At 44.6% G+C, this 27,989-nt stretch overlaps 1 protein-coding gene and 1 long non-coding RNA gene across 3 annotated transcripts in view; one reads left to right on the top strand and one right to left on the bottom strand.

Annotated features, from left to right (window-relative positions):
- The window catches only part of TGM5 (transglutaminase 5), a 31,114-nt gene extending 7,115 nt beyond the window's left edge, over nucleotides 1-23,999 (top strand). Inside the window, exons 4-13 of one of the 2 annotated variants that reach the window (XM_072808961.1) lie at nucleotides 2,877-2,995; nucleotides 5,922-6,050; nucleotides 6,630-6,807; nucleotides 15,834-15,972; nucleotides 16,631-16,734; nucleotides 16,842-17,081; nucleotides 20,779-21,132; nucleotides 21,587-21,747; nucleotides 23,154-23,287; nucleotides 23,481-23,999. In XM_072808961.1, the coding sequence (XP_072665062.1) occupies nucleotides 2,877-2,995; nucleotides 5,922-6,050; nucleotides 6,630-6,807; nucleotides 15,834-15,972; nucleotides 16,631-16,734; nucleotides 16,842-17,081; nucleotides 20,779-21,132; nucleotides 21,587-21,747; nucleotides 23,154-23,287; nucleotides 23,481-23,634 (1,712 nt within the window). In that variant the 3' untranslated portion in view covers nucleotides 23,635-23,999. Of the gene's footprint in view, nucleotides 1-2,876; nucleotides 2,996-5,921; nucleotides 6,051-6,629; nucleotides 6,808-15,833; nucleotides 15,973-16,630; nucleotides 16,735-16,841; nucleotides 17,082-20,778; nucleotides 21,133-21,586; nucleotides 21,748-22,221; nucleotides 23,288-23,480 lie in introns of those variants that run through there. The other variant, XM_072808962.1, reaches the window with a different exon arrangement.
- On the bottom strand, nucleotides 27-27,989 carry LOC140623042 (uncharacterized). Its single transcript, XR_012022718.1, has 2 exons — nucleotides 27,670-27,989; nucleotides 27-1,701 (listed from the first exon to the last, which is right to left on the bottom strand). It is a non-coding gene; the product is annotated as an uncharacterized lncRNA (long non-coding RNA).

Below are 27,989 nucleotides of genomic sequence, written 5' to 3'. Positions count from 1 at the left end.
GCTGAGCCACCCACGCATCCCTGCCATACATTTTTTAAAAAGATTTTATTTATTTTTTTATTTGAGAGAGAGAGAGACCAGTGAGGTCAGGAGGGGGGAGGGGCAGAGGGAAGACTCCCCATTAAGCAGGGACTCCAATGTGGGGATTGATCCCAGGACTCTGGGATCATGACCCAAATCAAAGGCAGATGCTTAACCTGAATCCAAGAGCCACCCCGGCACCCCACCATACATTTTTAAGTTAACTGTTTTCATTGTAAGAATATTAAGTGCACTGCATTGAATGTGGAATGAAGTAAAGGCAAAGAAAGGAGGGAAGGAGGGAAGGAGGAAAGGAAGGAAGGAAGGAAGGAAGGAAGGAAGGAAGGAAGGAAGGAAGGAAGGAAGGAAGGAAGGAAGGAAGGGGAGGGAGGGAAGGAAGGAAGGGGAGGGAGGGAGGGAAGGAGGGAAGGAAGGAAGGGGAGGGAGGGAGAAGGGAGAAGGGAGAAAGGAAAGTATAAAGTGACAAGTAAAACCTTATCCCAATCTCCAAGTTCCATCTTCCAGAGGAAAATCCTGTTAACATTACACAATCCTGTGTAGCCTTACCAAAATGTTCTACGCTTAATTAAATATGTATTTATACATAGATGCATACGTGTGTGATTATATAATCATACCACAAATAGGATTATATAGTACATAGTATGCTTTACTTGCTTTTTTCATTCAACAATTCAATTTTGAATGCATTTTCCTATCAGTATGTTCTTTTTAATGGCTACAATTACTCCACTGTTTGGATACATCAAATGTTTTAAATTAGTCTCCTATTATGAGTGTTTTGGCTGTTTCCAGTTTTTGTCTTAGACGAACAAAAGTACAGGGAGTATCCCAGCATTACCTGTCCCACAATCCCTGTCATCTAAATCTACCTGGAGGCAGAGTAGTTATACAGACATACAGACACAATGTGGGCAGAATGAAAGACATGCCAAGAGGAAAGAATGGGAAGAAAGGCAGGAAGAGTTGAGAGTAGAGAACGGGCCTGGTGGGCTTTTGGGCAGAGGCCAGATTCAACAGTCTTACTTGTAGTTAGAGGATGTCCCCACCTTTTCCTCCCTCTCATCTCCCTGCTCCCCTAACCTTATCCCAAAGAGGCCAGGTGAGTCATACCAGAAACTGGCTGGGATCTAGCATCTCTAACCAGCTTCCACCACCTACAGCAAAGTATCACTGAGTGACCTAGAACTCTTACCCATCAGCCATATGAAAAGGCCCTGTCACTGGGTCAGGGAAGACAGTTGTCTGTCCCTCTCTTTTTCTATTTCTCCTTCTCCTACACACACCCCTGCTGGCCTCCAAGACAATGGGCTTCAGACTTGTATTGAGGTCTCCCCTGAGCTGTGAGGATGAAAAGTGATATCTGCAGGGCCTTTGTTTTTGAACCTGTGCTCCATTCAAGTGCCAGGGAGACTCAGTATGGGGCTAAAGATCAGTAGAGGCTGAAGTCAGAATCTGTGGCTACCCTACTGCCATGTCCACCATATTGGCTGGGGAGGCCCACCCTGAAGCTCAGGTCACTGCTAGCCTCTGCTATGAGGAGGGATGTGTGTGTTTTCAATCATGAACTCGCAGGTCTCACCACACTGGTGCAAGATCTCAGTAAAATGCATCTCCCCCAGGGGTCCTCTTCTATTGGCGTCCATACAGTCCATGAGGCTGAGGAAGCAAGGAGAGTACTTTTACCTAAGGGTTTGGTGGGGCCTCCAAACAGTTCCAAGACACTGCAGAGAGGACACCTGCCCCCATGGCCTCTCTTTGCTCATTCTCAACTTTAAAAAGATAATTTTTTATATCATGAAAGTAATATATGTTCATTCCAGAAAATCTGGAGAATACCAACAGGCAAAAAAGAAAAAAAACCAATTACTATTAACATCTTTCAGGATAGCCTTCAAAATCGTCTGCATAAATATGCTTTTAACAAACATCAATTCATGCTATAATATTATTACATAGCCCATTTAAACTTAATATATCACATGTAGATTTCAATGCCTATACATACAATTTTGTAATCTTATATTAATGGTGTGCAGAATTCTGGCTATTTAACTAGCTCCCAAGAACCAGGCATTTAGGTTGTTTCCAGCTTTTCAGTGTTATAAACAGCATGAGCTAAACAGCTTAGAATCCAAATCTTTGTGTACTTCTTAAATACTGTCTTTAGGTTAAATTCCTACAAAAGGAATGAGGAGGTTAATGCGAACCCCTAGATTCTGGTTTGCTCTTTTCCAATCAGGATTAGTTGAGTGAAGCAGAAAGATTATGGAATATGGTGTCATATGGACTCTGTTCAAATTTCACTGTACTTACATGTGATTTGGACATATTATCACTTTGAGCCTGTTCCCTCAATCTTAAATGGGGTCAGGATGTAAATGTGCTTTGTGAACCAAGGAATTCCACCAAAGGTAAATTTTTACTATTCAACCTCATATTTGTATCAAATGTGTGTTGTTAATGTTGAGGGATTATAGAAGGTGGTCTCTCCAAGAACCAGCCCCCTTCTGCCCATCTTGGTGTTATCCAGTGCTCTCCCCAGAGCTCTTTTTTTTTTTTTTAAGATTTTATTTATTTGAGAGACAGAGCATGAGTTGGGGAGAGATGGAGGGAGAGGGATAAGCAGATTTCCCACTGAGGCCAGAGCCCTGAGCCCAGAGTGGTTCTAGGATCATGACCTGAGTAGAAGGCAGATGTTTAATGGACTGATCCGAGCCATTCAGGTGCCCCCAGACCTCAGTTGTCATGGGACTTTGCCTTCTAGGAATGGGAATGGGGCAGGAAGGGCAAAATAACTTCTGTACTTTGTATTCTCCTACTCTAATTCCTAGAGGATTCTGTCTACTTGGACAGTGAACCCCAGAGGCAGGAATATGTAGTGAATGATTACGGCTTCATTTACCAAGGGAACAAGAACTGGATCCGCCCATGCCCTTGGAACTATGGACAAGTAAGTCTCAGTCCTACTCATGGTTCGTGGGAAGAGGGGAGCAGGGTTCTCCTCATGCAGAATTCACCCAGAACTGACAGATGGGAACAGTAAAGTGTGAGATGACACTCCAGGGAGCTAGATGAGCAGTTCTTTGCTGATCATGTCTGATTTGGACATCAGGATCTAAGGGTGAAGGGCAGCTAAAGGCATTCACCCTGAAATTTCATGAGTGTGATGATGAGGATGAAGGGACAATAGTGATGCTGGCCATGATGGTGTCTGGTTTTTGTTTGTTGAACTATTTCTGGTAGGACCCCATTTGCCTCTCTCACTTTATCTTCATCACCCAGGCCACAGACCCTAGGACCAGTTCTGTCACATTGAGGAAGCTTGTCCTGGAACATCTCAGCCAGAAGCCAGGTTGCTAAGCAGTGATGCATTTCCCTCTCAGGACCTATTGCCTCTTTGTTTTTATTAGATATCTTTTTCTTTTTTAAAAAAGGATTTTATTTATTTATTCATGAGAGACAGAGAGAGAGAAGCAGAGACACAGGCAGAGGGAGAAGCAGGCTCCATGCAGGGAGCCTGATGTGGGACTCAATCCCGGGACTCCGGGATCACGTCCTGAGCCGAAGGCAGATCCTCAACCACTGAGCTACCCAGGCATCCCAATTAGAATATCTTTTTCATTATAAAGTAACATATGGCTGTTTTTAAAACTTTACAAGGAAATGTTGCAAAAATGTGTACTTAGAACATGAAGGCCATGCTAAGCGCTGTCATCAGCATAGTGTATGTCCCTGTACATTTTGTTTTCTGTACATATTCTAAAACATGATTTTATTGTAATAATAGCATCATGTTAAACATGATGCTTTGCAACTCTTGCCTTCATGAAAGCTTGCCTCCCACATAAAGCTCAGCATACAGCAGGTGCCCCAGGAATTCCAGCACCAGGCCAGGGAAGAGGGTTCTCAAGGTTGAGTCCTAGCACCACAACACTGCTGCTGGGAGAAGATCAGCACTGGCTGCCAGATAGCTATTGGCTGGGAAATCCTGGGGCCCCTTGTGGAGCCTTGTGTCCATTTTATATGGGTTCCTCTCCTGGACGTGTCCAAATAAAACTCTAACACATGTGGCCTCAGCCATAACCTAGGCTCCCCAGGTAGCCATAGGCAAAATGAGACCTGGCAACTTCACCTGGCCCCAACTGACCTCCCCAGCTCCTCATTTGGCATGCACAAATGAGGATCTGGAGATCCCCTTGAGACAGGAGCTTACCATCATCTGTGAGGAACAGAAGTGGGCAGCTGTTACTTTCTGAGCCCTGGGTCCCTCCCTTTCTCTCTTCCTCTTGTTCAGTGGACTTACATTGAATACCTGCTGAGTGCCAGGCAGGGTGCTAGGTGCTAGGGAATATGAAAATGAATTAAATACTGTCCTTGAGCTCACAGTGAGTGGAGAAACAGTCACATAAGCAGGTCACTTACTATGCAATGAGAATTGCAAAGACTAAGATAGGCACAGAATGCTCTGGGAGCCCAGGGGAGGAGCACAGGGTTGGGTATGGAGCTGTCAGGGAAACTTCCTAGGAAGGGAGATGCTCGAACTGAGTTAGCCAAGTGAAGAAAAGTGGGGAAAATATCCAAGGCAGAGGAAGTATGAGCCAAAACACAAAGGTGAGAAACAGTTTGATCTGCTGCAAGGGTTACAAGGAATCTGGTGTTGCTGGAGCAAAATTATGAAGGAGGAAGTATTGACACATGAAGCTGGAGAGGAAGAAGGGGGCCAGATCAGAGAAGGTCTTATGTGACTTATAGAGGAGGTTAGAACTTTGACTCTGAAGGCCCAGGGGCCTTTGAATATTTCAAAGCAGAAAAGTGAACTGATGAAACTGTCCCGTGGGGAAGATGGGTCATAGAAGCCTTCTTCTTCTTCTTTTTTTTTTTAAGATTTTATTTATTTATTTATTCATGACACACACACACACACACACACACACACAGAGAGAGAGAGAGAGAGAGAGAGAGGCAGAGACACAGGCAGAGGGAGAAGCAGGCTCCATGCAGGGAGCCTGACACGGGACTCAATCCGGGGTCTCCAGGATCACGCCGTGGGCTGAAGGCGGCGCTAAACCACTGAGCCACCCGGGCTGCCCCATAGAAGCCTTCTAATCCTATTGTTGTCCTGTGGGAATATTACATGGGAACAAAAGCATTCATTTACTCCCATTCAACCATGGAGTTGAATGCATGGAATCCCTACTATGTGCTGGGCACTGTCCCAGGTCTGGAGCATAGAGTTGCAAGAACAGCTGGAGAGAGACAACGCATATGCTCAGGCAGGGAAGACAGAATGTGGCTCCATCATAACTGAAGCTAAACCAGGCTTGATTTAGGGAAAGCCTCAGATAAAATGGCATCCATGCCAAGCCCAAAGGACAAGTCGGCCTGCCTTGGGTGGGAAGTTTCCATACCTCACATGCTATTAGTCATTCCAGAGCCCAACTGAGTCACAGATGCCAATGGCAAGTTGGCACCAGCACCTGAGCAGTAGCTGCCAATGATGAGCTGGGTCAGCAGGTGGAGGTGGAAGATGAGGCAACATGGTTTTAGTAAGAACATCCCCTGGGCTCCAGAGTGTGGAGATTGAGAGAAGAAGAGGGAGAAAGAGACAGTTTAACCAGTCAGACTCACTGGAGAAAAACTCCAGGGATTTGATCTATAGGACAAACCAGGAGAGTTGTGACCCCAGAGCTCTCAGACCTTATACCTGCTCAGGAGGTAATTCATGTCTGAGCTACTGGGCACAGTTACCTTCCAAATGGGTTTGCACTCCACAAACAAACCCCATTGGAGAGCTGGGTGGGGTGGGTCATGAATTTCTTTCCCTATCTACATGTGCCCATCATGGGTGCCTTGCCGCTCTGCATCTCCCCTTGTAGTTTGAAGAGAATATCATAGACATCTGCCTGGAGCTGCTAGACAAGAGCCTGAACTTCCAGACTGACCCAGCCACAGACTGTGCCCTGCGGGGAAGCCCTGTCTACATCAGCAGAGTGGTGTGTGCCATGGTGAGGTTGGCTCTGGCTCTGCCCACCCAGGGTATGTCCAAGGAGGGAGGAAGCTGTGTGTGGGGGATACTCACTCACAGTTGTTCCCTGCAATGGGGGATGAAGAGTCAAGAACAGAGGCCCTCTGGTAAAGCTAACTTGGCTGAGACTGAAAAAAAAAAAAAATCTGGGCAACAGGTTTTCTCCGCTGAGCTCTGAATTAGCTGGGTATGGGCCATCACCTTGATTAATTTCAAATCGCCTGTTTTAGGGAAGGCCACGTGTAGCTCTGGTTTGGGAAATGGTCTTGTTTTTTCTAAATTTCCTTTGCTCTGAAGTATTGTTAAGAGCTCTCAGAGCAAGCTCTAGCTTTGCAAGGGGTGGGTAGAAATAGAATAATAAACAAACAGTGGAGACAAGTCAGAAGGGTCAGCTTCCCATCCTCACCCCTTCCCTAGGAAGGTCTGGAAATCCCCACATAAAATGAGATCAAAGAGTCCACTGTGTCTCAGGCCCAATGATCTTGCAAGGCAGCCCACACATCACATCTTGCTGAGGAAAAGGATGCTTCTAATGTGTCTATACATGGTTTCTCTTCAGATCAACAGCAATGATGACAATGGGGTGCTCAATGGAAACTGGAGTGAGAATTACTTAGATGGTATCAACCCTGCAGAATGGACCGGCAGCGTGGCCATCCTGAAACAATGGCATGCCACAGGCTGCCAACCAGTGCGCTACGGGCAGTGCTGGGTCTTTGCTGCCATCATGTGCACAGGTAGGAAGCGGAAACGGTCCCATGCAGAGAACCAAAAGTGTACTGGCTCATGTCTTAGTACTCTGAACCATTCTCATCCCAGGGAGCATTTCAAAGGAAGCCCCTTCTGTAAAACTGTCTCATCACTGACTTCCAGCATTCATGTATCTGGGCTTATTTTAGAGAATGGTCCTGAGGTAGAAATTGCACACTTCCTTGCTCTTCTCTTCCTTTGATTTTGGACAACCTAAGAGGCTGGTTAGAAATTAACTGGTCCAAGACAGGAATAAGATGAAAGGCCAAATAATTAGAAAACTTACAAACGGATTAGTGCTCTAAGCTAAGAGAGTGGTCTTGACATGGAAGGAAAGTGTACATCCGAGTGGTAGTATGGGCCATGGGGCCAGAGCAAGATGATGGTTGAGGTAAAATGTTCAGCAGGCTTAGAGGCCTGACTCAGGCCAGGGAGGTAGGGGATGAAGGAAAACAGGAGGTCAGCTTTTCAGATAGGGAATAGATGCTACATGAGTAGAAGAAAAGCTAAAAAATATGTATGGGGGGCAGCACCTGGGTGGCTTAGTTGATCAAGCCTCTGACTCTTGAATTCAGCTCAGGTCATGATCTCAGGATCATGAGATTGAGTCCTGAGAGATGGGCTCCACACTCAGCAGGAAGCCTGCTTGAGATTCTCTCTCTCTCAAATAAATAAATAAACCTTTAAAAATTTATAAAAATAAAGTAAGTAAAAAATACGTATGGGAGAAAGAAAGTAGATGAAAGTTGATTTGCAGGTGGCAGGAGGAGCAAGCAGAAGAAAGAGGGGGGCAGTGAATCTTGAGGCAAATGACACCTGGAAATGAGTTACACATTAGGGATAGCAAGAGGAGGCCCTTTGCTTCACCCAGGGTCCAGCTTGTTACTGGTCCTGACCCTCACCCTGCCCCCCATGCCTAGGCCTGCTCTCAGCCTCTAGGCATCTGTATCTGTATACCTGACTTGGGTCATAGTCAGGAAATTCTTATTCTTGTTAGTCAGGGAAAGAGACCAAATAACAGCTCTTGCTCATAGGACTCTCTACTCCAACCCAGGGAGGCCAGCTCTGCTCACAATTTAGTGTTTATTGTGAGCTCAGACCTTTCATGTAGGAATTCCCTATAGGACAGGGGTGCCTGAGTGGCACAGTCTGATTCTTGGTTTCGGCTCAGGTCATGATCTCAGCGTCATGAAATAGAGCTCCGCTGCGTCAGGCTCTATGCTCCAAGGGGAGTATGCTTAAGATTCTCTCTTCCTCTGCCCCTCCCCACTGTGTTCTCAGTCTCTTTAATAAGTAAATAAGTAAATAAATACCTTAAAAGAAAGAAAGAAAAAAATTCCCTGTATGACAAAATCTAGTGCAGTCTGTGTGCATATATATATGTTAAGCCCACCTCTGGGCTCTTGGAGGAAGCCTAAAGACAACCCAGCTGCTGAGCAGCGAGTGCCAGGCCTCTGGCCAAGGGTACAGGATGTTCCTGTCAACACCCACAGAGGATGACTTCACATGGGTTGATGAGGAAGAAGTCCTGAACTCTTCCTCCACTGCAGCTGCAGAGCCTCATCAAAGCTGGAGGCTTTGATTGCCCAGAAGCAAGAAATCAGGAATTGAACAGCTTTGATACTTAGAGCCACAGAGATATGGGTAAACTGGGCCGTCTGAGTCATCCAGGGAGCAGGCACAGGACTGGCAGACCGAGAAAGGATCAGTCCTGTGCATGATGGAGAGGGTTCTTCTACATGGAAAAACCTAGAGACAAATGGGCAGGAGAGGGAGAGGACCAGGGCTTTGGTGTGGTTGTCTGGAACTGGGGGATGAGAGGGGTGGAGCCAGTGAATGGATATTATGCAACAAGAGCAGACCAATTAAAATGTTTATGAGAATCATGGCACTTTAGTGACCTGGGATGCAAAGGGTTGGGCAAAGTGGGTCAAATGTGGCTTGATCCAACTGCTGCTCAGGCAGTAGCAGTCTTTCCCAAAAGGGCCAACATGGTGTATATTAATAAATGTGTCTGTTTGAAAAACCTATTTATTCACCCAGTTACACTTAGTGAGTCCATATTCTATGCTAGGCACTGTGCTTTAAGTACTCTTGGATACAAAGATAGGTAAGACCCAGCCTCTATCCTCCACTAAAAGTTAAGGATTTATCAAATTTCTTAGCCCAATATAGCTGCCAAAGCATATTTATTAGTAGTATTATTATTTCACATTCACAATAGCTGACATTTACTGAGGACTTCTTTTGTGCCAGGCATTGCGCTAAAATTTTGGCAACCTGGAATAATGATGAGGCGTGTGAACTCTGGAAGTAGACTGCTTGGATTCAAATATCAGCACTACCATCAATTAGCTGAGTGGCTTTGGGCAAGTCACTTAACTTGTGCCCCAGATTTATCATGGGGAAAGTAATAGTACCTACTTCATAGGTTTATTGGAAGGATTGAAAGAATTCATATATGGAGAGTACTAACAATAAATAGTGCCCAGCTACAGTGGATGCAAATTAGATATCATTACCATCATTTTACAGATGAGGAAACTGAGGCTTGAAGTGACTAAGTGACTCTTGTCTGACTCAGAAATGCATTCTCCCCTATGCAGCACTGCCTCTGTTCAGAACTGCCTATTTGAATGTCAACATATTGGGGCACCTGGGTGGTTCAGTGGTTGAGCATCTGCCTTTGGTTCAGGTTGTGATCCAGGGGTCCTGGGATCAAGTTCTACATCAAATTCCCCACAGGCTCCCTGCTTCTCCCTCTGCCTATGTCTCTGCCTCTCTCTGTCTCTCATGAATAAATAAATATGATCTTTAAAAATAAATAAAATCTTTTTAAAACTTTTTAAAAATTAAAAAATAAATGTCAACATATTAACTTCAATTTCCTAGTAAAAAAATCACTAGAAGGAAAATTTGCATGCATCAAAAATGCACTTATAATTTTTGAACGGGCTTTTTCTTTGACATTCATTTAGTTGGCTGTTATTTTAGGAATTTCAGACAAATCTCTAGCCTACCTTTTCTGTACTCAGGGTTGGCCACCCACAGCTCTTAGTCATCAGGTTTTTCCTGTTCTAGCCATCCACTCCCTGTGACAGGGAACCTGGAGAGAGTTCCAACAGATACACCCCTTTCGGGCCACCGCCACCATTTGTTAGGGTTCTGAGGCTGGTTCTTTTACACTCTCCTTGCCCTTTTAAACTGCAGCTTTTTTTTCTGTATCCAAGGGCAGACTAATCTCCCAGTCCCTCAGTACTATTCCCTCCCCACTGCAGTTCACGGAGTTGGGGTGGGAGTTCCCTTAGTCACCATGTCTCCCTCTCTCTTACCACTCTTTATGTGGTCTCTAGCTTTCTTGTGCAGAAGCTGGTCAGTCAGCCCTCAGTTCTTCTTCAAGAGGAATTGCTCTATAAATAGTTACAGATTTGGCATGTCTGTGGAGGAGGTGAGTTCAAGGTCTTCCTCTGTCACCATCTTGGACCAGAACTCTTGAATTGTACACTTTACAAGGGTGAATTTTATAGTATGTGAATTATATCTCAATAAAGTTGGGTTTTTGCTTTTGTTTTTTTGGTTTTGTTTTCACTTTTATTATTTTTTATTTTTTATCTTCATAAATTTATTTTTTATTGGTGTTCAATTTGCCAACATATAGAATAACACCCAGTGCTCATCCTGTCAAGTGCCCACCTCAGTGCCCGTCACTCAGTCACCCCCACCCCCTGCCCACTTCCCCTTCCACCACCCCTAGTTCGTTTCCCAGAGTTAGGAGCCAGGCATCCTGGGAAGGTGCCTGGTCTGTTCCTAACCACAGCTGCATGGGGTGGGGAAAGGGGTAGCAATGACTTGGAAGACATGAATGTTGACTGTGAGCAGGTCTATGGGGCATGATCCCCTCCTCTGTAGACACCTGGGCCCAGGAGCCATGGTGAGAAAGGTGGTAGGAAATGAGGAGGCTGTGTTGGTTAGGGCTGGGCCGTCCTTTCTTCACGTAAAACTATGTCATGTGTATATCTTCCGTGTATTGGATCCCCACTTATGCCTTGTCTTGCATGTAGGATCCTCCGCTTAAAACTTTTTTGAACACATCTAAGCTAGATGTCATCTAAGATTTCTTCTCCCTTAGTTGTATAGTGGCTTCTATAAAGTACCTCATTAACTTCCTTTCAAATACAACTCTTGTTCCCATTGTTTTTATTGAGCCCTTAGCTCTCAAAGAAGGAACCTCAGCCAAGGTCCTGGTGTATTATTTTGCCTCAACCTTTAGCTCAAACACAAATCTACTATTATTCCCCATTGATTTATGAAACATCTCAGATTGTGTGGAATGTTCCCTTACCAGGCTGTTGGTTAATATATGGCTGGCACCTAGAAAAATGCCTGGCACATAGTTTTACATAATTGTTAGCTATTATATTTAGTCTGATACTGTTTTAATCTCAAACTGCTGGACTCCAGAGGTCTTGCTGGGTCTTGCTTATGAAGTGTTTCTACTCATCCCCTAAAACTCAGTTCCCCATCATCTCTATCACTTTTCTAAAATATAATTTCCTTCCTTTGTTCCATGGAATGTTTAGGGTTAAATTAATAATATTCTTCATTTCATAATACTTCTCATAACAGGTCTCCTTTAGGCCCCTCTTTAAAAAATTAATTTATTAATTAACTGGTTTTTCCTTTCTTATAACCCATTCCTAGTCTCCTCCCCTCATGACAGGGAAACATTTTGATGTAAATCAAAATTAATATGTAACAGTGTCTCCGAAAGTACTCTTACAAAAGAAAAAGTATATTTTTTATAGTGCAATATTTCATCCAGTAGGTTTTTTGTTTTATGTATTTTTCATCATTAAAAGTTCCATTGGGTCTTCTATCTTCCATTTCTCTTCTTATCTTCATGTTTTCCTTTACTTCCTATAGAGCATTTTTATAATATTTAAAACAGCTGTTTTAAGGTCTTTGTCAGCTAATTCTATCATCTCTGACATTTCTAGATCTAGTTCTATTGATTGACATTTTTCCTGGTCATGAGTTATATTTTTCTGCTTCTTTACATGCCTGGTAATTTTTTAAGTAAACATTAATATTTTAAATATTATTTATTTTTTTGTTTTTAGAGAGGGAACGTGAGCAGGAAGAGGGACACAGGGAGAAAGAAAGAGAATCCACACTGGGTGTGGAGCCCAACATGAGGCTCAATCTCACAACTCTGAGATCATGACCTACACTCAAATCAAGAGTCAGACCTTACCTGACTGACCCACCCAGGCGCTTCTGTAGAAGACATTATTTTTGGAGCAGTTTTAGGATGCACTGTCATTGCAGACAATCAAGAACAGTTCTAATATGACCGTGTAAAGGTAGATCTGAAAAATCAAGACAATATAACTATCTTGGTTTAAGGAACAATTAAAGGCTTGGGAGGAGAAGATACTTTTACCATTTGGAAGCTTAATGGGTCCAGGGAGAAATTAAAAGATGCTAAATATTATCACTTTTAAATGCATCACTTCAACTTTATTAGCTGAAGCTTTGATGTGTTCTTAAGTATAAACCATGGAAATGTGACAGCAAAGCTGACCAAACATATTTTAACAAATTGGACTCTAACTTTCCACCAATTTCTCTTTTATAATGGGAGCCACACTTCCACATGGGGAGGAGGGAAAAGAGCTGGTGAGAAGACTTCATAGCCAGTCCTGAAACAGACTCCATGTTTTAATACACTATCAGGATAATGTCCATCACCAGTTGAAAATGAAGCTGCACTCCTTGATGACAGGAATGTCTTTCATTTTTGTGTATGAATCTAACATATGCATCTAACAATGGCCTGGTTAATCACAGAGGTTTGACACATATCACTGAATGAGTGCTGAATGGCTGCATAAGGAGACGTAATAATTCACGCAGGCAGTGTGATGTGGTGTGATATACCTTGGGAACTCTTCAGCCCTTTCCCGATTCTGATATCTTCTCCACCTTTTTCTAAGCATCACTGTGGGAGTATGCATGCATGTGTGTGCACACACACAAACACACACACACCTCCCTCTTATGAGGGACTCAGCTCCTACAAAATTATCAGCGTAAGAGTCACTTGAGTCTCATGTCAAACTGTGAGTCATTAGGACTGAGAGTCTGCAGAAACCTTATCCACAGGTTTCTGTGGATAATCCACAGAAACCTTAACCAAAGACCACTCACGTCAACATAAATTTAATGAGCATCTACTCTGCGCCCAGAACTGTGCTGGAAACAAAGCAATGCAAGAAAAGTGTCCTCTATGGGTCCTACTCTAGGGGGATTTTTAATCTGGCTGACAAGATAAGACAAATAAAGGATATCACAGAGAGCTCCATCCAGTGATGAAATATGTAGCACAGGTGACCAAGATTAAGTGAGAGCATGATAAGGGAGGCTAATGTGGCATGAAGTAGTCAGTAAAAACTTCACCAAGAAAGGTACATTGAGAATGAGGTGTCTCCAGGATGCCTAGTGAAGTTGCAGTGGTACAGCTTGTCACTAGAAGCATGGCGATGCTTTAATCAGAAAAATGTGGGCTTAAGTCCTGCCTTGGCTTCTTCTTTCTACCTTGTGACCTCAATCTTTCTAAGCTTCGGGTTACTTCTCTTACTCCTCTTTAATGTGGGGATAACCACAGGGTTGTGGAGATGATTAAATGAGATAATGCCTATGCAGTGCTTGGCACTGTGCCCAGCACTACAATGATGATGATGATGTTGTTGGCTGGCAAGGAAGATAAGCTTGACGGGGATGTGTTTGGAAGCAAGAAGGTTTCCATGCAGACTCAAGATTCAAATTCAGGAGTGTGGGCACACAAGTGAGAGATGAGTCCATAAAACAAGATGAGCTCTTTGTGGGAGGACAGTGTGAGCAGGACAGAAGGAGCAAGACCACAGGAAAAATGTATGCATACAACTTCATGCAGATCTGAGCACTGTTAGCCACCCCTCACCCTAGTAAGATGTGGAAGCTAAAGCCGAAGCCTCATTCCCCATGTAAGCAACCATTCTAGTCCCACCGTGGCTTCACTGGGACAGGCTATTGTCCCCCATCCCAGGCCTCTCACAAGCCACAATGAGGACTGAGTGAGAACAGATCAGTGCAAATCCATTACCACTCAAAGTTTACACTCTATGGACAGTCAAACTTGATACCCAAAGCATAGCACACAGGCATTATGGTAGCGCTGTATGTCAAGTCAGAAATCACCAAAATGGACAAAAGATTCATGAGACATTCATTCACCCCTCCAGCAACGATGCGCCAAATTTCTGCAAAATAAGTCTGGCTCTCTGTTGTTAATGGCTGTATAATGATAAAGATGAATATCACACAATCACTGCCCTCAAGAGAGCAGGCTCGTAAACAAATCTCACAAACATGTGCTTTGTCTAATAGAGAACTCCAGAGTACTGTGAGCATAATGGCCTGTGTTCAGGTGGGAAAGGTCCAACCAGCCTTGTTGAGCAGGAGCTGACACCACCTTCAAGTGGCTGTTCAGAATTCACGAGTCAGGGTGAAGAACGGATTTTTGCTTCCTCCTCCCCCTACCCACCACTCCTTGGCACCTTCTCTTATTACCATGTTACCCACCCTCCTGACTGTAATCTTAGCATAAATGTGTTCAATACAATGCTCCCGAGCCACCTGAATGCTCTTTCCTTACTCCTATCTCATGTTCCTTTAGTGGCAGTTTTTCCAACCTTCACCCTCTCCTCTGAGGCTGTCCTGTGTTACCTCCACCTACAATTCACCTGTCAGCTCTGCTCACTCCCTGACCTCATTCCTTGGCCTGCACAGACCTGCCACTCCAGGAGAACTTCAGGTTTCCCTTTGGGCTTCTCTCCTTTCTGTTCTGAGTTATATCCAGAGATGTGTCCCCACCCTGACCTGGAGAGGCTTGGTGCCAATATTTGATCACATAGGAAAATACTTGATATGTTTAATAAGGTGAAAATACTAGAGCACTGAACTGTATGCATAATATTGGGAAGTGGGCTCAGATTTGAGTACAAGCTTAGCAGTGAAATCAGTATTTGAGTGATAGGTCTGCAACTTCCTAGCTGTGCAACTTTGGCCAAAATTGCCAACTTTTCTTAGCCTCTGATTCTTAATCTTTAAAATGAGGATAATAATAGCAGCTTCTGTGTAGAGTTGTCCTGAGGCCAACTTAGCAGCATGCCTGGCAGGTATTATTATTATTATTATTATTATTATTATTATATTGTTATTATTGAGTGGGGTGGCCTGCCAATGCTGGATTTGAGGGGAGAGAGTCTCCAGAGCATTGGTGGAAGGATGGGCTGGGGTATATTGCTGTACTTAAAGAGTACAGAATGGGGAAAATATGGCAGGGGACAAAGCAAAGAAGTTGGCTGGCAAAGAGAAGAGATGCCTTCTCAGGAATAAAAACAGTATTGTACTTTCTTTCTAGAATTTCTCTATCAAGTACAAAATCTTACTTTTCTAAGCTTTTGCTACAGTTTCCTTTCCTTTCTGCCTTCCTTTGTGATGCTTTCCTTGATAAGCTTCCAAGACAATCTACCTATGAAAAGGGGGGAATCCAAGCCACAGACCTCTTTGTCTAAGAATCTGATGGTTTGAGCCAAAATTCTAGCTATTTCGCTTGAAGATGGAGATTCGTGGCCAGGGGACAAGTGAGACCAAGTGAGGCTACTGAGTCTTGCCAAAAGAGGTGTTCCTGTCCCATTCCGCTTGCAGGCAGGGAAACTCACAACTTTTTTGGCCCTGGCATTGCTTATCTGACCAACCAGAAGCCTAACCTTTGCACAGAGTCTCTCCCATGAGCCCCAGAGAGGAACTCAGAAAGGCAGGGAGAGAGGTTGGCAATATCATCAACCCATTGCCCCAGACAGCTCCTGACTGGTCCCGCAAGTACCAAATGAATGGTTTCTTGCACCCAGGGAATCCATAGCATTCTTAAATCCACAGCCCACAGGAGATTTATTTGCTCTTTCTGCAGTGATGAGGTGCCTGGGGATCCCCACCCGTGTGATCACCAATTTTGACTCTGGCCACGACACAGACGGAAACCTGATCATAGATGAGTATTATGACAGCACGGGCAGGATCTTGGAGAATAAGAAGAAGGACACTGTCTGGTGAGAGACCATCTTTCCATCTCTTTCCAAGGCAAACCCCTCCAGCAGAGAGTGGGGCAGGCCCACAAGCCTTCTGCCCTCTCACACCCCCCTCACTTACACCAGTCCTAGGGCTCTGTGTCCCCAACTCGAAGGCTGAGACACAGTGGAACACAAAACCTATTCTGAGTTTAGAATCCTCATATCACAAGAGCTTTCTACTCTGGGTGCAGTTTCTATTTGCATCATTCATTTGTCATCTTCTTCATTTAATATCAGCCTTTAGCTCTGACCGCAGGAAAGCCTGAAGCCTCACCTCCAGACACACCACGAGTGCCTCTGTCAGCAGCAGCACACACAAGAAAGGGCCAGAGGACCTTTTGGGGAGAGAGAGTGAGAGATTTTTAACTTCAGGGAAGTTTTAACTTTTAACTTTTAACTTTAACTTTAGGGAAGCCTTCACTCTCTATTCACAGAAAAAAGTTCTTTTCTGAGCAAGTTGGGCCTCACAGGAGGAAGAGCTGCCACCCCCTTACCCATAGAGGTTTGAAGGCCCAGGGTACACTAAATCTGTCTTTCTATTTGCCCACCGTCCCCTGCCTTGCTCTGGAAAGAACACAAGCACTACAGACTCTCCCTTAGCATCATTTGACCCTGATTCCTCTGGCTTCTCCTTTAGGAATTTTCACGTGTGGAATGAGTGCTGGATGGCTCGAAAGGACCTCCCTCCTGGATATGGAGGCTGGCAGGTGCTGGATGCCACACCTCAGGAGACAAGCAATGGTGAGGCTATCCAGAAAAAAGGTGGAACCCATTCCCACAGAAACTGCCCTTGCCCCTGCCTGACCCTGCAGCAACAGCCTGGCCCATTGTAACTCTTCTGTTCTCAGGCCTCTACTGCTGTGGCCCTGCCTCTGTCAGAGCCATCAAAGAGGGAGAGGTGGATCTGAACTATGACACAGCCTTTGCCTTTTCCATGGTGAATGCAGACTGCATGTCCTGGCTTGTCTATGGAGGGAAGGAGCAGAAAATTCACCGGGAAACGAATACTGTTGGCAATTTTATCAGCACCAAGAGCATTCAAAGCAATGAGCGAGATGACATCACGGAGAACTACAAATACATAGAAGGTATGACTGAGCCAGCCCCTGCCAGAGTCCAAGTCTATGAACACCTTCCCCAGGGAACCTCCCGCCAGCTGGGACAGCCCTCTGGGGAACTAGAAGGAATCTGAGGGACAGATCCCAGGTCTTATGCCTCCTCATTTTTAAGGTCCCAGTTGAGATGCTCTCATTGCCTCACTTCCTTGTGCCCACCGCCACCCCACATCCCACAGGCCAGTGAGCATCCTTCAGAAGATGTTCCCAATGACCATAAGGCCACCGACGGGCATCCTACCATATGAATCCTTCACTGCTGCCTTCCTGAAAAGTTAGCCTCCTTCTCAAGATGGGAGGGGATTTAGTAAACCCTATTCTATTAATTTAATGAATTTCATTTAACATATTTTCTAATTAACTTTGTTTTATTGAGTTTTTGGAGGACAATACAGACCACCAACCAGTACTCAGGCCAATATAAGGCCGAATGTTTAGTCCGACACCTGCCCCTGCTGAGAGGTGGGCGACCTGGAAGAGGCCTCTTATTCAAGTTAGCAGGGGCAAATAGGCAACTACAGTAGTCAGGCGTGAACACATTCCCAGAATTTGAGGAAGGTCAACCACTGGATTCAATCACCATGGAGCCAAGTGAAAAATATACAGTCTATGAGGACCAGAAGCTGGGCAAGGAGTAGGAGCTGAGCAGGAATGAATCAGAAAAGGAGGGGAGTGGCAGGTAGCTGAGCAGTTACTGGGAGTGCTGAAGAGTAGCATCTGTGGTGTGTCTGTATGGGCCTTGGGGACCCACAGAGAAGCTCCAGAATATAAGCCTATGAAGGGGTTTACCAGTGCACCTGAGTGGCTCAGTTGGTTAAGCACCTACCTTGGGCTTGGGTCATGAACCCCAGGACTTGGGATCAGGCCCTGCATCAAGCTCCTTGCTCAGCAGGGAGTCTGCTTCTCCCTCTTCCTCTGCCTGCCACTCCCCCTACTTGTGCTCTCTCCCTCTCTCTCTGCCAAATAAATAAATAAAATCTTTAAAAAAAAAAAAAAAAAAGGAAGGGTTTTTACACAGTGAGAGGCAAGCACTGAACACAGCCCAGCCTGCTGTTAGTCATCCCCTTCATCTCCATCCACTCTGGGGTTACCTTGGTTGGGGTGCCCAGGACAGATCCTGAGGCAAGGATATCAGGATGGGTGGTTTATCTGTGAGGCCATCCAGGAACTACTGGAAGGAGAGTGAGCAAGTGAGACAGGGGAGGGAAGAAAGCCAATGCAGGGTGCCTTGTCCAGCCAGTTAGGAGCACAGGCAGCTGGAGCTCAGCTCCTGCAGGGGAGCTTTATGAATGTTGCCAGGGAAAACACTTTTATTTGCTAAATATGGCAACCCTATCAGGGATTCAGTGTCAAGTGTAGAACACCACCACAGATCTATCCCACCCAAGAGGCAAGGGGGCTAGGCTATTTATCCCCCAACTCCTGTCAAGCAGGGACTGAGGCCCTGACTCCTTGGGGTGTCAAGTCCCTAGTACTTCAGGCCTGTTCCATGCATAGTCTATGGCAGCTCTGGTAACAAAGAAAGCCCTAGACAAAGAGTAGAAGGTGCTAGAATTTGAATGTAGGGCATGTGGGCACTGAACTGGTGAGTGCCAAGGGGATGTGAGTAGGCATTGACAGCATTTGCTAGAGATCCATGGGATTCCACTGTAATCTTGGGGGTTTGGAGTTATATGCCTGTGGGCTTGAGAGTGGTATTCAGTCGGGCAGTATCTGATCTTTTCCTACTCAGCCTGACAGGATCTGAGGATAGAACAGACCACATGTGAGCTAAATCTGATCCACATCTCCCTGGGCCAACTCTTGCTGAAGCACCTGCGTGGAGATCCTCTTCTGCCTGGAACCAGGCTTAGAATGACCCCCAGAGCAAGGAGATAAAAAGTGGCGTCTGTCTGGGGAAGATGTGGGGATGCTCTGAAGGGGTGGGACAGACTCTGAGGGCAGTGAGTGCCAAGTGAACACAGCTGCTAGGATTATTAGGGAAGCGTGGGTGAGTAGTCCTGCGTATCCTGGCCACAGTATCATCCCAGGACTGAAGCCAAGCCTCTCTGGAAACTCCGATTGCCTGAATTTTACTTTACTTTAATTTACTTTAATTCAATTTTATTTTCTCTCCTTTCTTTTCCCTTCCTTCTTTCCTTCCTTCCTCTTTTTTTCTTTGTCTTTCTTTTCTCTCTCTCTTTCTTTTCTTCCTATGGCTTCTCTCACCTTCATGCCCAGGAATTTGTCTACACCTGGCCAATTGTTTGGTTCTAGAACAGGAAATTACACTGTGCTGCTGTCTTTAAGAGGCTTACTCTTCTCCATTTGTGGGCCTTTGTCTTTCCCCTGGGGGAGGCAGGATAGAGTCTAAGGGTTGGAAGCATGGATTTTTGTGTTGGGCACATTTCATTTCCACCTGGATTCTGCCCCTTGCAAGTTGTGGGACTTGGACAAATGACAGGGCCTCTCTGAGCCCCATTTTACTCATCTGGATGAATTCAGTTTTGTTGGTGAGGACATGGTGAATAAGGAACCCTTGTGCACTGTTGATGGGAATGCTAGCTGGTACAGCTTCTGTGGAAAACAGTATGGTGGTTTCTCAAAAAATTAAAAATAGAACTACCATATAACCCAACAATTGCACACTTGAGAGTATTTGAAGAAAACTAAAACACTAACTTAAAAAGATACATGCGCCCCTATGTTTGTTGCAGCATTTTTTATAATAGCCAAGCTATGGAAACAACCCAAGTGTCAACTGATGGATAAATGGATAAACAAAATGTGGTATATAATTGAATATTATTCAATCACAGAAGACAATGGAATCTTGCCATTTGCAACAATATGGAAGGAACTTGAGGGCATTATGCTAAGTGAAATAAGTTAGACTATGACAAATACTGTACGATTTCCTCTTTTATATGTGGAATCTAAAAAAAGAAAAGAAAACAAGTTCATAGATACAGAATATAGATTGCTGGTTACAAGAGGCAGGGGGGTGGGATGGGAGAAATGGGTAAAGAGAGTCAAAAGGTAAGAAAACAAATAAATGAATAAAATAGTGCTAGTGATTTAATAAAAATAGTTCTAGGACTTTCATGGTACCAAAGAGAAGGTCCAGAGGGTCCTCCCTGTCTCTACTGGGGATACCATTGTCACATGGGCACTGCTAAAAAATATTCATACTCAATAAATAGTAACAATACATCCCTCTCATGGTTGATGTGAGGATGAAAGGTATGAAATACTTTGCAAAGCTGACACTTAAAAAGCACCTGATGAGGGGCCTGCTGGCTCAGTCGGTTAAGCATCTGCGTTCTGCTCAAGCTCAGGTCCGTGATCGCAGGGTATTGGGATAGAGCCCTGCATCCCATCATACTGCATCCATTGAATGATCTCCCTGTTGAGGGGGGAGCTTGCTGCTCCCCCTGGCCCTCCCTGCCCTCATGCACGCCCACACATACCCACATTTGTGCTTACCCTCTCTCTTTCTCAAATAAATAAATAAAATCCTTAAAAAAGAAAGAACGGAAGAGAGAGAGAAAAAAGAAAAGAAAGTACCTGATGAAGAGTAGGGAGTGTCTGTTATTAGAAATGGGGGTTTTAACAGTCCTGCAGTGTTCAGCCAAGGCTTACCTCCCAGGGTCAGCCTGGCCTACACCTGGTGCTATCACTGCCCTTCCAGGTTCCCCCCAGGAGAGGCAGGTGTTCCTGAAGGCTCTTCAGAAGCTGAGGGCTGGAAGGTCTGAAGACCCCCATCACGCATCCACATCCATGCCACTGAGCGAGGACAGCCTTCGGAGGCTACATATGCCTTCCCTTCAGCCCAGTGATGTTGTCCAGGTCTCCTTGAAATTCCAGCTGCTTGCCCCACCCCACATGGGCCAGGACATAAGCTTTGTCCTGCTGGCCCTTAACATGTCATTCCAGTTCAAGGACCTCAAAGTGAACCTGAGTGCCCAGTCCCTGCTGCATGATGGTAGCCCGCTACTCGCTTTCTGGCAGGACACAGCCTTCATCACACTCTCTCCTGAAGAAGGTATGCGCTCTGGGTATAGGCATGAGGACAGCCTGTGTACACAGAGTGGGTTATGGAAATGCCAGTAGGAACAACCCAGATAAAAATGTTCTGGGGACAGGTCCCTGTGATACCAGTCTTCCTAAATGTCCCCTTTGGCACAGATTCCTTCTTCCCTCCTTTCTCTTCTTCCTCCTCCATTCCCTTTACTACTCCAAGGAAGGGAGCCTGATTTAGTAGGGAAAGCCTGATCTTTGGAGGCATCCAGAACTTGGTTAGAACCTCGATCCATCCATTTACCAGGAGAATGACCTTGCGGAAACCATTTTGCCTCTCTACCTGAAAACCTAATATCTGCTTCACTGGGGCTCAGTACATGTTAGTTCCTTCTCCAAAGAAGGATCCCTCCAGATCTAACCCAGGCCTAGCTGATTTTCCCAGCTACTTTCACCTCATCTTTTTGTTTTCTCCCTAGCAAAGACCCATTCCTGTAGAATTCCCTATTCCCAGTATAGCCAGTACCTGTCAACAGACAAGCTGATTCGCATCAGTGCCCTGGGCGAAGAGAAGAGCAGTCCAGAAAAGATCCTGGTGGACAAGATCATCACCTTAGCCTATCCAGGCATCATAATTAATGTAAGTTGTCTGGGGGGCTCCTAGGGATCTGGCTGGGGTTGGGGGGAGTGCAGCCCTCCAAGACTCTGTTCAGAAAAGCAGTCTCTCTTTTCCACTGCCTCTTCTAGTGTTCCCAAGTACCTTCCTATTGGGAACGTAAGGTTCATCTGAAAACACTGGACAAGATGTCCATACTCTTGCACCACTAAAGTCTTATGGGTTGGGGCACCTGGGTGGCTCAGTGGTTGAGCATCTGCCTTCAGCTCAGGTTGTGATCCCGGGTTCCTGAGATTGAGTCCTGCATCACGCTCCCAGCAGGGAGTCTGCTTCTCTCTCTGCCTATGTCTCTGTCTCTGTCTCTGTCTCTTTCTCTCTCTCCCTCTCTCTCATGAATAAAAAAATAAAGACCTTATGGGTAGACCTTGAGCAGGTGCTATGGAGAGGACAGGAAGAGATCTCTTTCTTGTGCCACCTCCCACTGTTGGTCTTCCCCAGGGTCAACATGAGGAACTATGAGCTCCAGTGGAAGGAACCTCTATGGGGAGAAGAGCACTGCCTGAGATCAGCTCAGATTTGATTTGCCACCTCTTAGCCATGCATTCCTGGACAAGTCCCTGGGCCTCTGCTTCGGGAACTGTCAAATGAGAGGATTAGACTAGCTGGCCTCTGAGGACACCATCTGCTGTGACATTCTGTGGTCCTCTGAGTGGGAAGACTTCATGGGTCTCTTCAGTATTGTTTCCCCAAGGCCAAGCAGCCTCCTAGACCCTGTCAAATGAGCCTGTGGGACCCCTGGTGGGGTGCATCCAGCAAGCCCAGCCACTGGAGTCTTCTTTTAGGGAGGGTATCCAAAAGTACCTCCAGGTTTCCTGAAGCTACTTCCATCTCTCTATGGCCTTGAATATTCCATTGCTCTACACTCACCTACTGGTGTGAAAAGAAGTGAGCCCATTATGTTAAGAGGGAGAAAAGGAATGTAGTAGACTTGCAATAAGAAAGTGCCAAAGAAGATTCTATCCACTCAAATTATGCATGAGAATCCTTTGGGATTATTTTACATTCAGATGAAAGCCTTGGAGCAGAGATAACATTACTAGAGTATCCAATTTATCAGATTTTTCCATATTCTGGGTTGAGGGATATAAAATATTTTATACAAACACCTATGAATGTAGAAATGAATCAAAGTTTTACATAACAATATCTTTCATGATGTACGCTGATATTTTCATCTGTTTTGTTTTTAAAAAACATTAATGACAACGTATCAAGTTGGTCTTAACCCATACCTAGAAAAACATGTGCCATAGAAATCCAGCTCTTCAGGAAATAGATCTGAAGAGAAATGCTGTCTGTAAATGTTTGATGAATTGGAGAATGAGATTAATCTTCTGCTTCCTTCTTCTCCTCTGGATCGCTCTGTTTAGGTTTTAGGAGCTGCCATTGTGAACCAGCCACTCTCCATCCAGGTGCTATTTTCAAACCCCCTCTCAGAGTACGTTGAAGACTGTGTACTAACTGTGGAAGGAAGTGGGCTCTTCAAGAAACAGCAGAGAGTCCTGTGAGTGCTGGTAGTACTCAGCCTTCGCTCCCATCTTATCCTGGGGTTTTCACTAGCCTTCTTTCTGGTGATGGGCACCCAGGCCAATCTCTGAGAACACCAGGGAAGGAAAGCCCTGGTTGCTGAGTGGAAAAGAGCTTTGGGGTTCTCATAATACCCATGGTCTTCTAAAATTCTCTCTTCTCTGCTACAGCATTGGAATCCTCAAACCTCAACACAGGGCCAGCATCACTCTGGAGACTGTCCCCTTCAAGAGTGGCCAAAGGCAGATCCAAGCAAATCTGAGGAGCAACAAGTTTAAGGACATCAAGGGTTACAGGAATGTCTATGTAGACTTGAGGTTATAAATTCTGGAACAATGAGCTGGATGCATGGATTTTAAGCTTCAAGAGAAGGAGCACGTTCAAATGTAAGCTGTGACACTCCCCACCATGACAGAGGCTTTGCAGGGCTCCAAAGTAAGCAGCAAAGGAGATGTCAGCGATGGATAATCCCCTGGGCCATTTGCACAGCTCCCCACGACTCTGATCAGAGCCCAGAAACTCTGTGGTGTCCAATCCAGAAGTGTGAGATAGCACAGAGGTCTGAGGACTCTGGTTGGGCTTGGCCATGACTTACTGCTCCCCCCTTAAACTGGCTGAGTAGCTCGCTGTCATTTTGTCACTGCAGTGGCTAGTGCCCTAGTCCCAATAAACTTCAATCCTTGTTCTCACCTCCTTCACAATCATGTAGTCATCACTTTCCTTGCAGCAGTGCCCACATATTCCCTGGATGCTAAGAGTGTTCTATTGTTTCAATGCCTGAGTCCATTCAAGGCTGAATTACTGAGTGCCTAGTATGTGCCAGGCACTGTTCTGAACGTAGGGGAGAAAACAGTAAACAAAGCAAAGGCTCTGCCCCCATGGAGCTTACATTCTATGTAAGGAGGTAGGATACAGATAATAGACACATCAACAGTTATTAAGATATTTACAGATGATGTGTCAGTCATGATCTGGTCAGGAAAACCAAAACCCTTGTAAACGTTTCTACATACTACCCACTCTCTTCATATCATGGGAAAAAAAACCTACAAGATCTCCCACTTGGCCTTCCTTTGAATCTCTTTCCATATCATATCCAAGATGTTCCTCTTAACAGTTCCAGCCTCTTGGCTTGAAGTCTGCCAGTGCATTGTGGTGCTGGATGGACCTGGAATGACCATGGTTCAGAGATAAAGCCAGTTGAATAATGCAGTGAAATAGATTTTTGGTAGGAAATGAAGTACCTTTCTATTGGTTGTAGCTTGTGTGCATGCTCTTTCTGTACACAAAGCAACTCCAATCATTGTCTCCTCTCAGAGGGACCTGATTTGTCATGGCACTGTGCCAAGTTCGAGATGGAGAAAGGCATGATGCACCTGCCCTCCAGGAACTAGCTACATGACTGAGACAGCCATGTTAGGCATATATTAAATGCACACACATTAAATAAATACTTCTATTATATATAAACAAAAGGGTAAGTGTAATTGATCAGAGGGAAAGAAAAGGGTATGGTGAGAATTACATAGCAGGTTGAGGTCCTATTAAGGAATAGGCTGAGAACTAGGAGAACCCTGACAGCAGGGGTCAGGAAGTAGCATATAATTATTTCATTCTGTAACTGTTGCCTAACAATCATGAAACATGTTTTCAGGAAAACGTTGTGGATGAGAACATCTTGCAGAGACAGTGACCTCTAAAGTACTTAGAACATTTCAACTACCACACCCTCAGACGCTTTCTTGAATCTTGACTTTAACACTACATTCATTAATTCTTTCACTTGGCAAATATTCACAGAGTTTCTACTAGGGGCTAGGCCTGAGCTAGGCACTGAGGACACAAAAAGGACCAGTGCCTGTCCTCAACGACCTCAAGTCTAAGCATGTGGAGAATGAAAAATGAACAGGAGGTTATAACAGAGTGGTGAGAACTACTGTTGGAGGGAGTGTAGGGTGTTATGAGAGCACAAAGAGGGGCAGCTTGTCTAATCTTGGGATTGTGAGTCAAGGAAAGCTTCCTGGAGGGAGTGGCATTTAAGCTAAAACCTGAAAGACCGGGAGCTAGCCGAAGAGACTTAGGGTCCAAGGGGTTGGGGTGGAGCAGGAACTGCAAGTCAGTCAGATAGCTAGAGATCAGAGCTAGAAGAGCTAAGTAGCAGGAAAAAGTAAGGCTAGAGCCAAGGGATGAAGAGCTTCAGTCAGGGAGTCTATAAAGAGTTTGGACAGTGATCACCAGTAGGCATCTGTTTCCTCTAAGTCTTGGATCATAGTCATCGCCTGCAATGTAAGTGTTTAAAGTAGTTTCTATTTTGCAGAGCTGAGCAAACTTCATGTGATTGGAGATTCACTTAAAGGACAAATAGTTCTCCACCCTTGTCTGTCATAGGAGCTTGCAATTCCCATTGGAGTCATTCCTCTGAGCTAAAGCCTTCCCTGAATGTCAAGGTTGTCTTTCAACTATTTATTTAACATTTACTGAGTACCTATGTACTGAATTTTCTAGGCCCAAGTTACAGAGCAATAAACAAAGATAACAAGGCAAAGGATTTGAATAGACATTTCTCCAAAGATGATATACAAATGGCCAAAAAGCATACAAAAAGATGCTTAATATCATTAATCATGAGAAAAATGCAAATCAAAATTACATTGAGATATTAAAAGTAAATGCCACACAATCCAGTGATTCCACTCCTGGAATTAAACTAAACTAAAATGTTAGTTCAAAATGATATATCCACTGCTATGTTTATTGTAGCATTAGAGTCAATAGCCAAGATATGGAAGCAATGTAAGTGTCCATCCACACACGAATGTATAAAAAGATATATATCACACACACACACACGCAGAGAGGAATATTATTTAGCCACAAAAAAGAATGATATCTTAACCCCTTGTGACAACATGGATGGACCTAGAGAGGATTATGCCAAATGAAATAAGTCAGAGAGAAAGACAAATACCATATGGAATCAAAGAACAAACAGACAAAGCAAACAGAACCATAAATAGAGAGAACAACCTGATGGTTGCCAGAGGGGAGGAGAGTGGAGAAATGAGAAAAATGGGTGAAAGGGAGTGGGAGATACAGGTTTCTGGTTATGGAATGAATAAGTCACAGGAATAAAAGGTACACCATAGGGAATATAGCCAACAGTATTGTAATAGCATCATGTGGTGACAGATGGTAGCTACACTTGTGGTGAGCATAGCATAATATAAAGACCTGTCCAATCTCTATACTGTACTCCTGAAACTAATGCAACATTGTATGTCGACAATACTTCAAAAAAAGCCCTACACCGAGATATTGCCTTATACCTATTAGGATGGCTATTAAAAGAAAAACAGAAAATAACAAATACTGGGGGGAATGTGGAGAAATTAGAATTCTTGTGTATTGTTGGTAGGATGGTAAAATGGTGCAACCAGTGTGGAAAACAGTATGGCAGTTCCTCAAAAAGTTTAGGATAGTACAACCATATGATTCAGCAATCCCACTTCTGGGTATATTATGCAAAAGAATGGAAAGTGGGGGGTCGCCTGGGTGGCTCAGCAGTTGAGTGTCTGCCTTTGGCTCAGGGGGTGGTCCTGAGCCTGAGATGAAGGGGCAAGGAAGAGTTGTAGTTTAATTGGTACAGAGTTTCAGTTCTGCAAGAGGGAAAGAGTCAGAGTCTTGAGATCTCTTTCACAACAATGTAAACATACTGAACACTACTAAACCGTATACTTAAAAATGGTTAAGGGATCCCTGGGTGGCGCAGCGGTTTAGCGCCTGCCTTTGGCCCAGGGCCTGATCCCGGAGACCCGGGATCGAATCCCACGTCGGGCTCCCGGTGCATGGAGCCTGCTTCTCCCTCTGCCTGTGTCTCTGCCCCTCTCTCTCTCTCTCTCTCTCTGACTATCATAAATTTAAAAAAAATGGTTAAAATGATTCAGGCGCCTCGGTGGCTTGGTCGGTTAAGTGTCCAACTCTTGATTTCAGCTCAGGTCATGATTTCATGGTCATGTGACTTAGTCCTGCTTTGGGCTCCGCACTGAGCATGAAGCCTGTTTAAGATTCTCTCTTTCCCTCTGCTCATCCCCTTCATCCCTACACGTGCCCATGTGTCTGCTCTCTCTCAAAAAAAAAAAAAAATTTAAGATGATAAGTTTTATGGTATGTGTTTTCGACTACAAAAATGTTTTTCTATGCTGTTCTAACATTTACAACTTTGTTAGATACAAAGTAATGATAACAATAGCGTCCATAACAATGTCAGCAGGAATAAAAATATCCATTGATTGCCTAAAAATAAACAAACAAGCAAAACCGGATTTCAGTCTTTGTAAGTGTTGGTCTATTTCCTATTACCTTTACTCCTGGGGAACAGTCCTTCAGGGGTCCCAACTGAAAATCCCGGGGTGTTTCTTGGGAACCTTCATTCCTGGTGACCGTGAAACTCAAATTTTTAGCCTCCAGTCTGTGAGATTGTCCGAAGATCTGCTCAGATTCTCAGGCTGTCAGCTACGTATTGTGAATCAGCAAGTGTCCTAAAGGGAAAAGTGGCATGCTGTCAGGCTCACTCCTCTGTGCTTCTCTTCTCCCTGAGATCTCAATCCTTCAAATCCTTCCTGCTTTGGTGCCTTCAGGCAGAGATTTGAAATATTTTATTCAGCTTTTCTGGTTATGAT

This window comes from Canis lupus, chromosome 32 (assembly GCF_048164855.1).
Source record: "Canis lupus baileyi chromosome 32, mCanLup2.hap1, whole genome shotgun sequence".
Lineage (NCBI taxonomy): Eukaryota > Metazoa > Chordata > Mammalia > Carnivora > Canidae > Canis > Canis lupus.
This window is presented reverse-complemented; position numbering and strand designations above follow the sequence as displayed.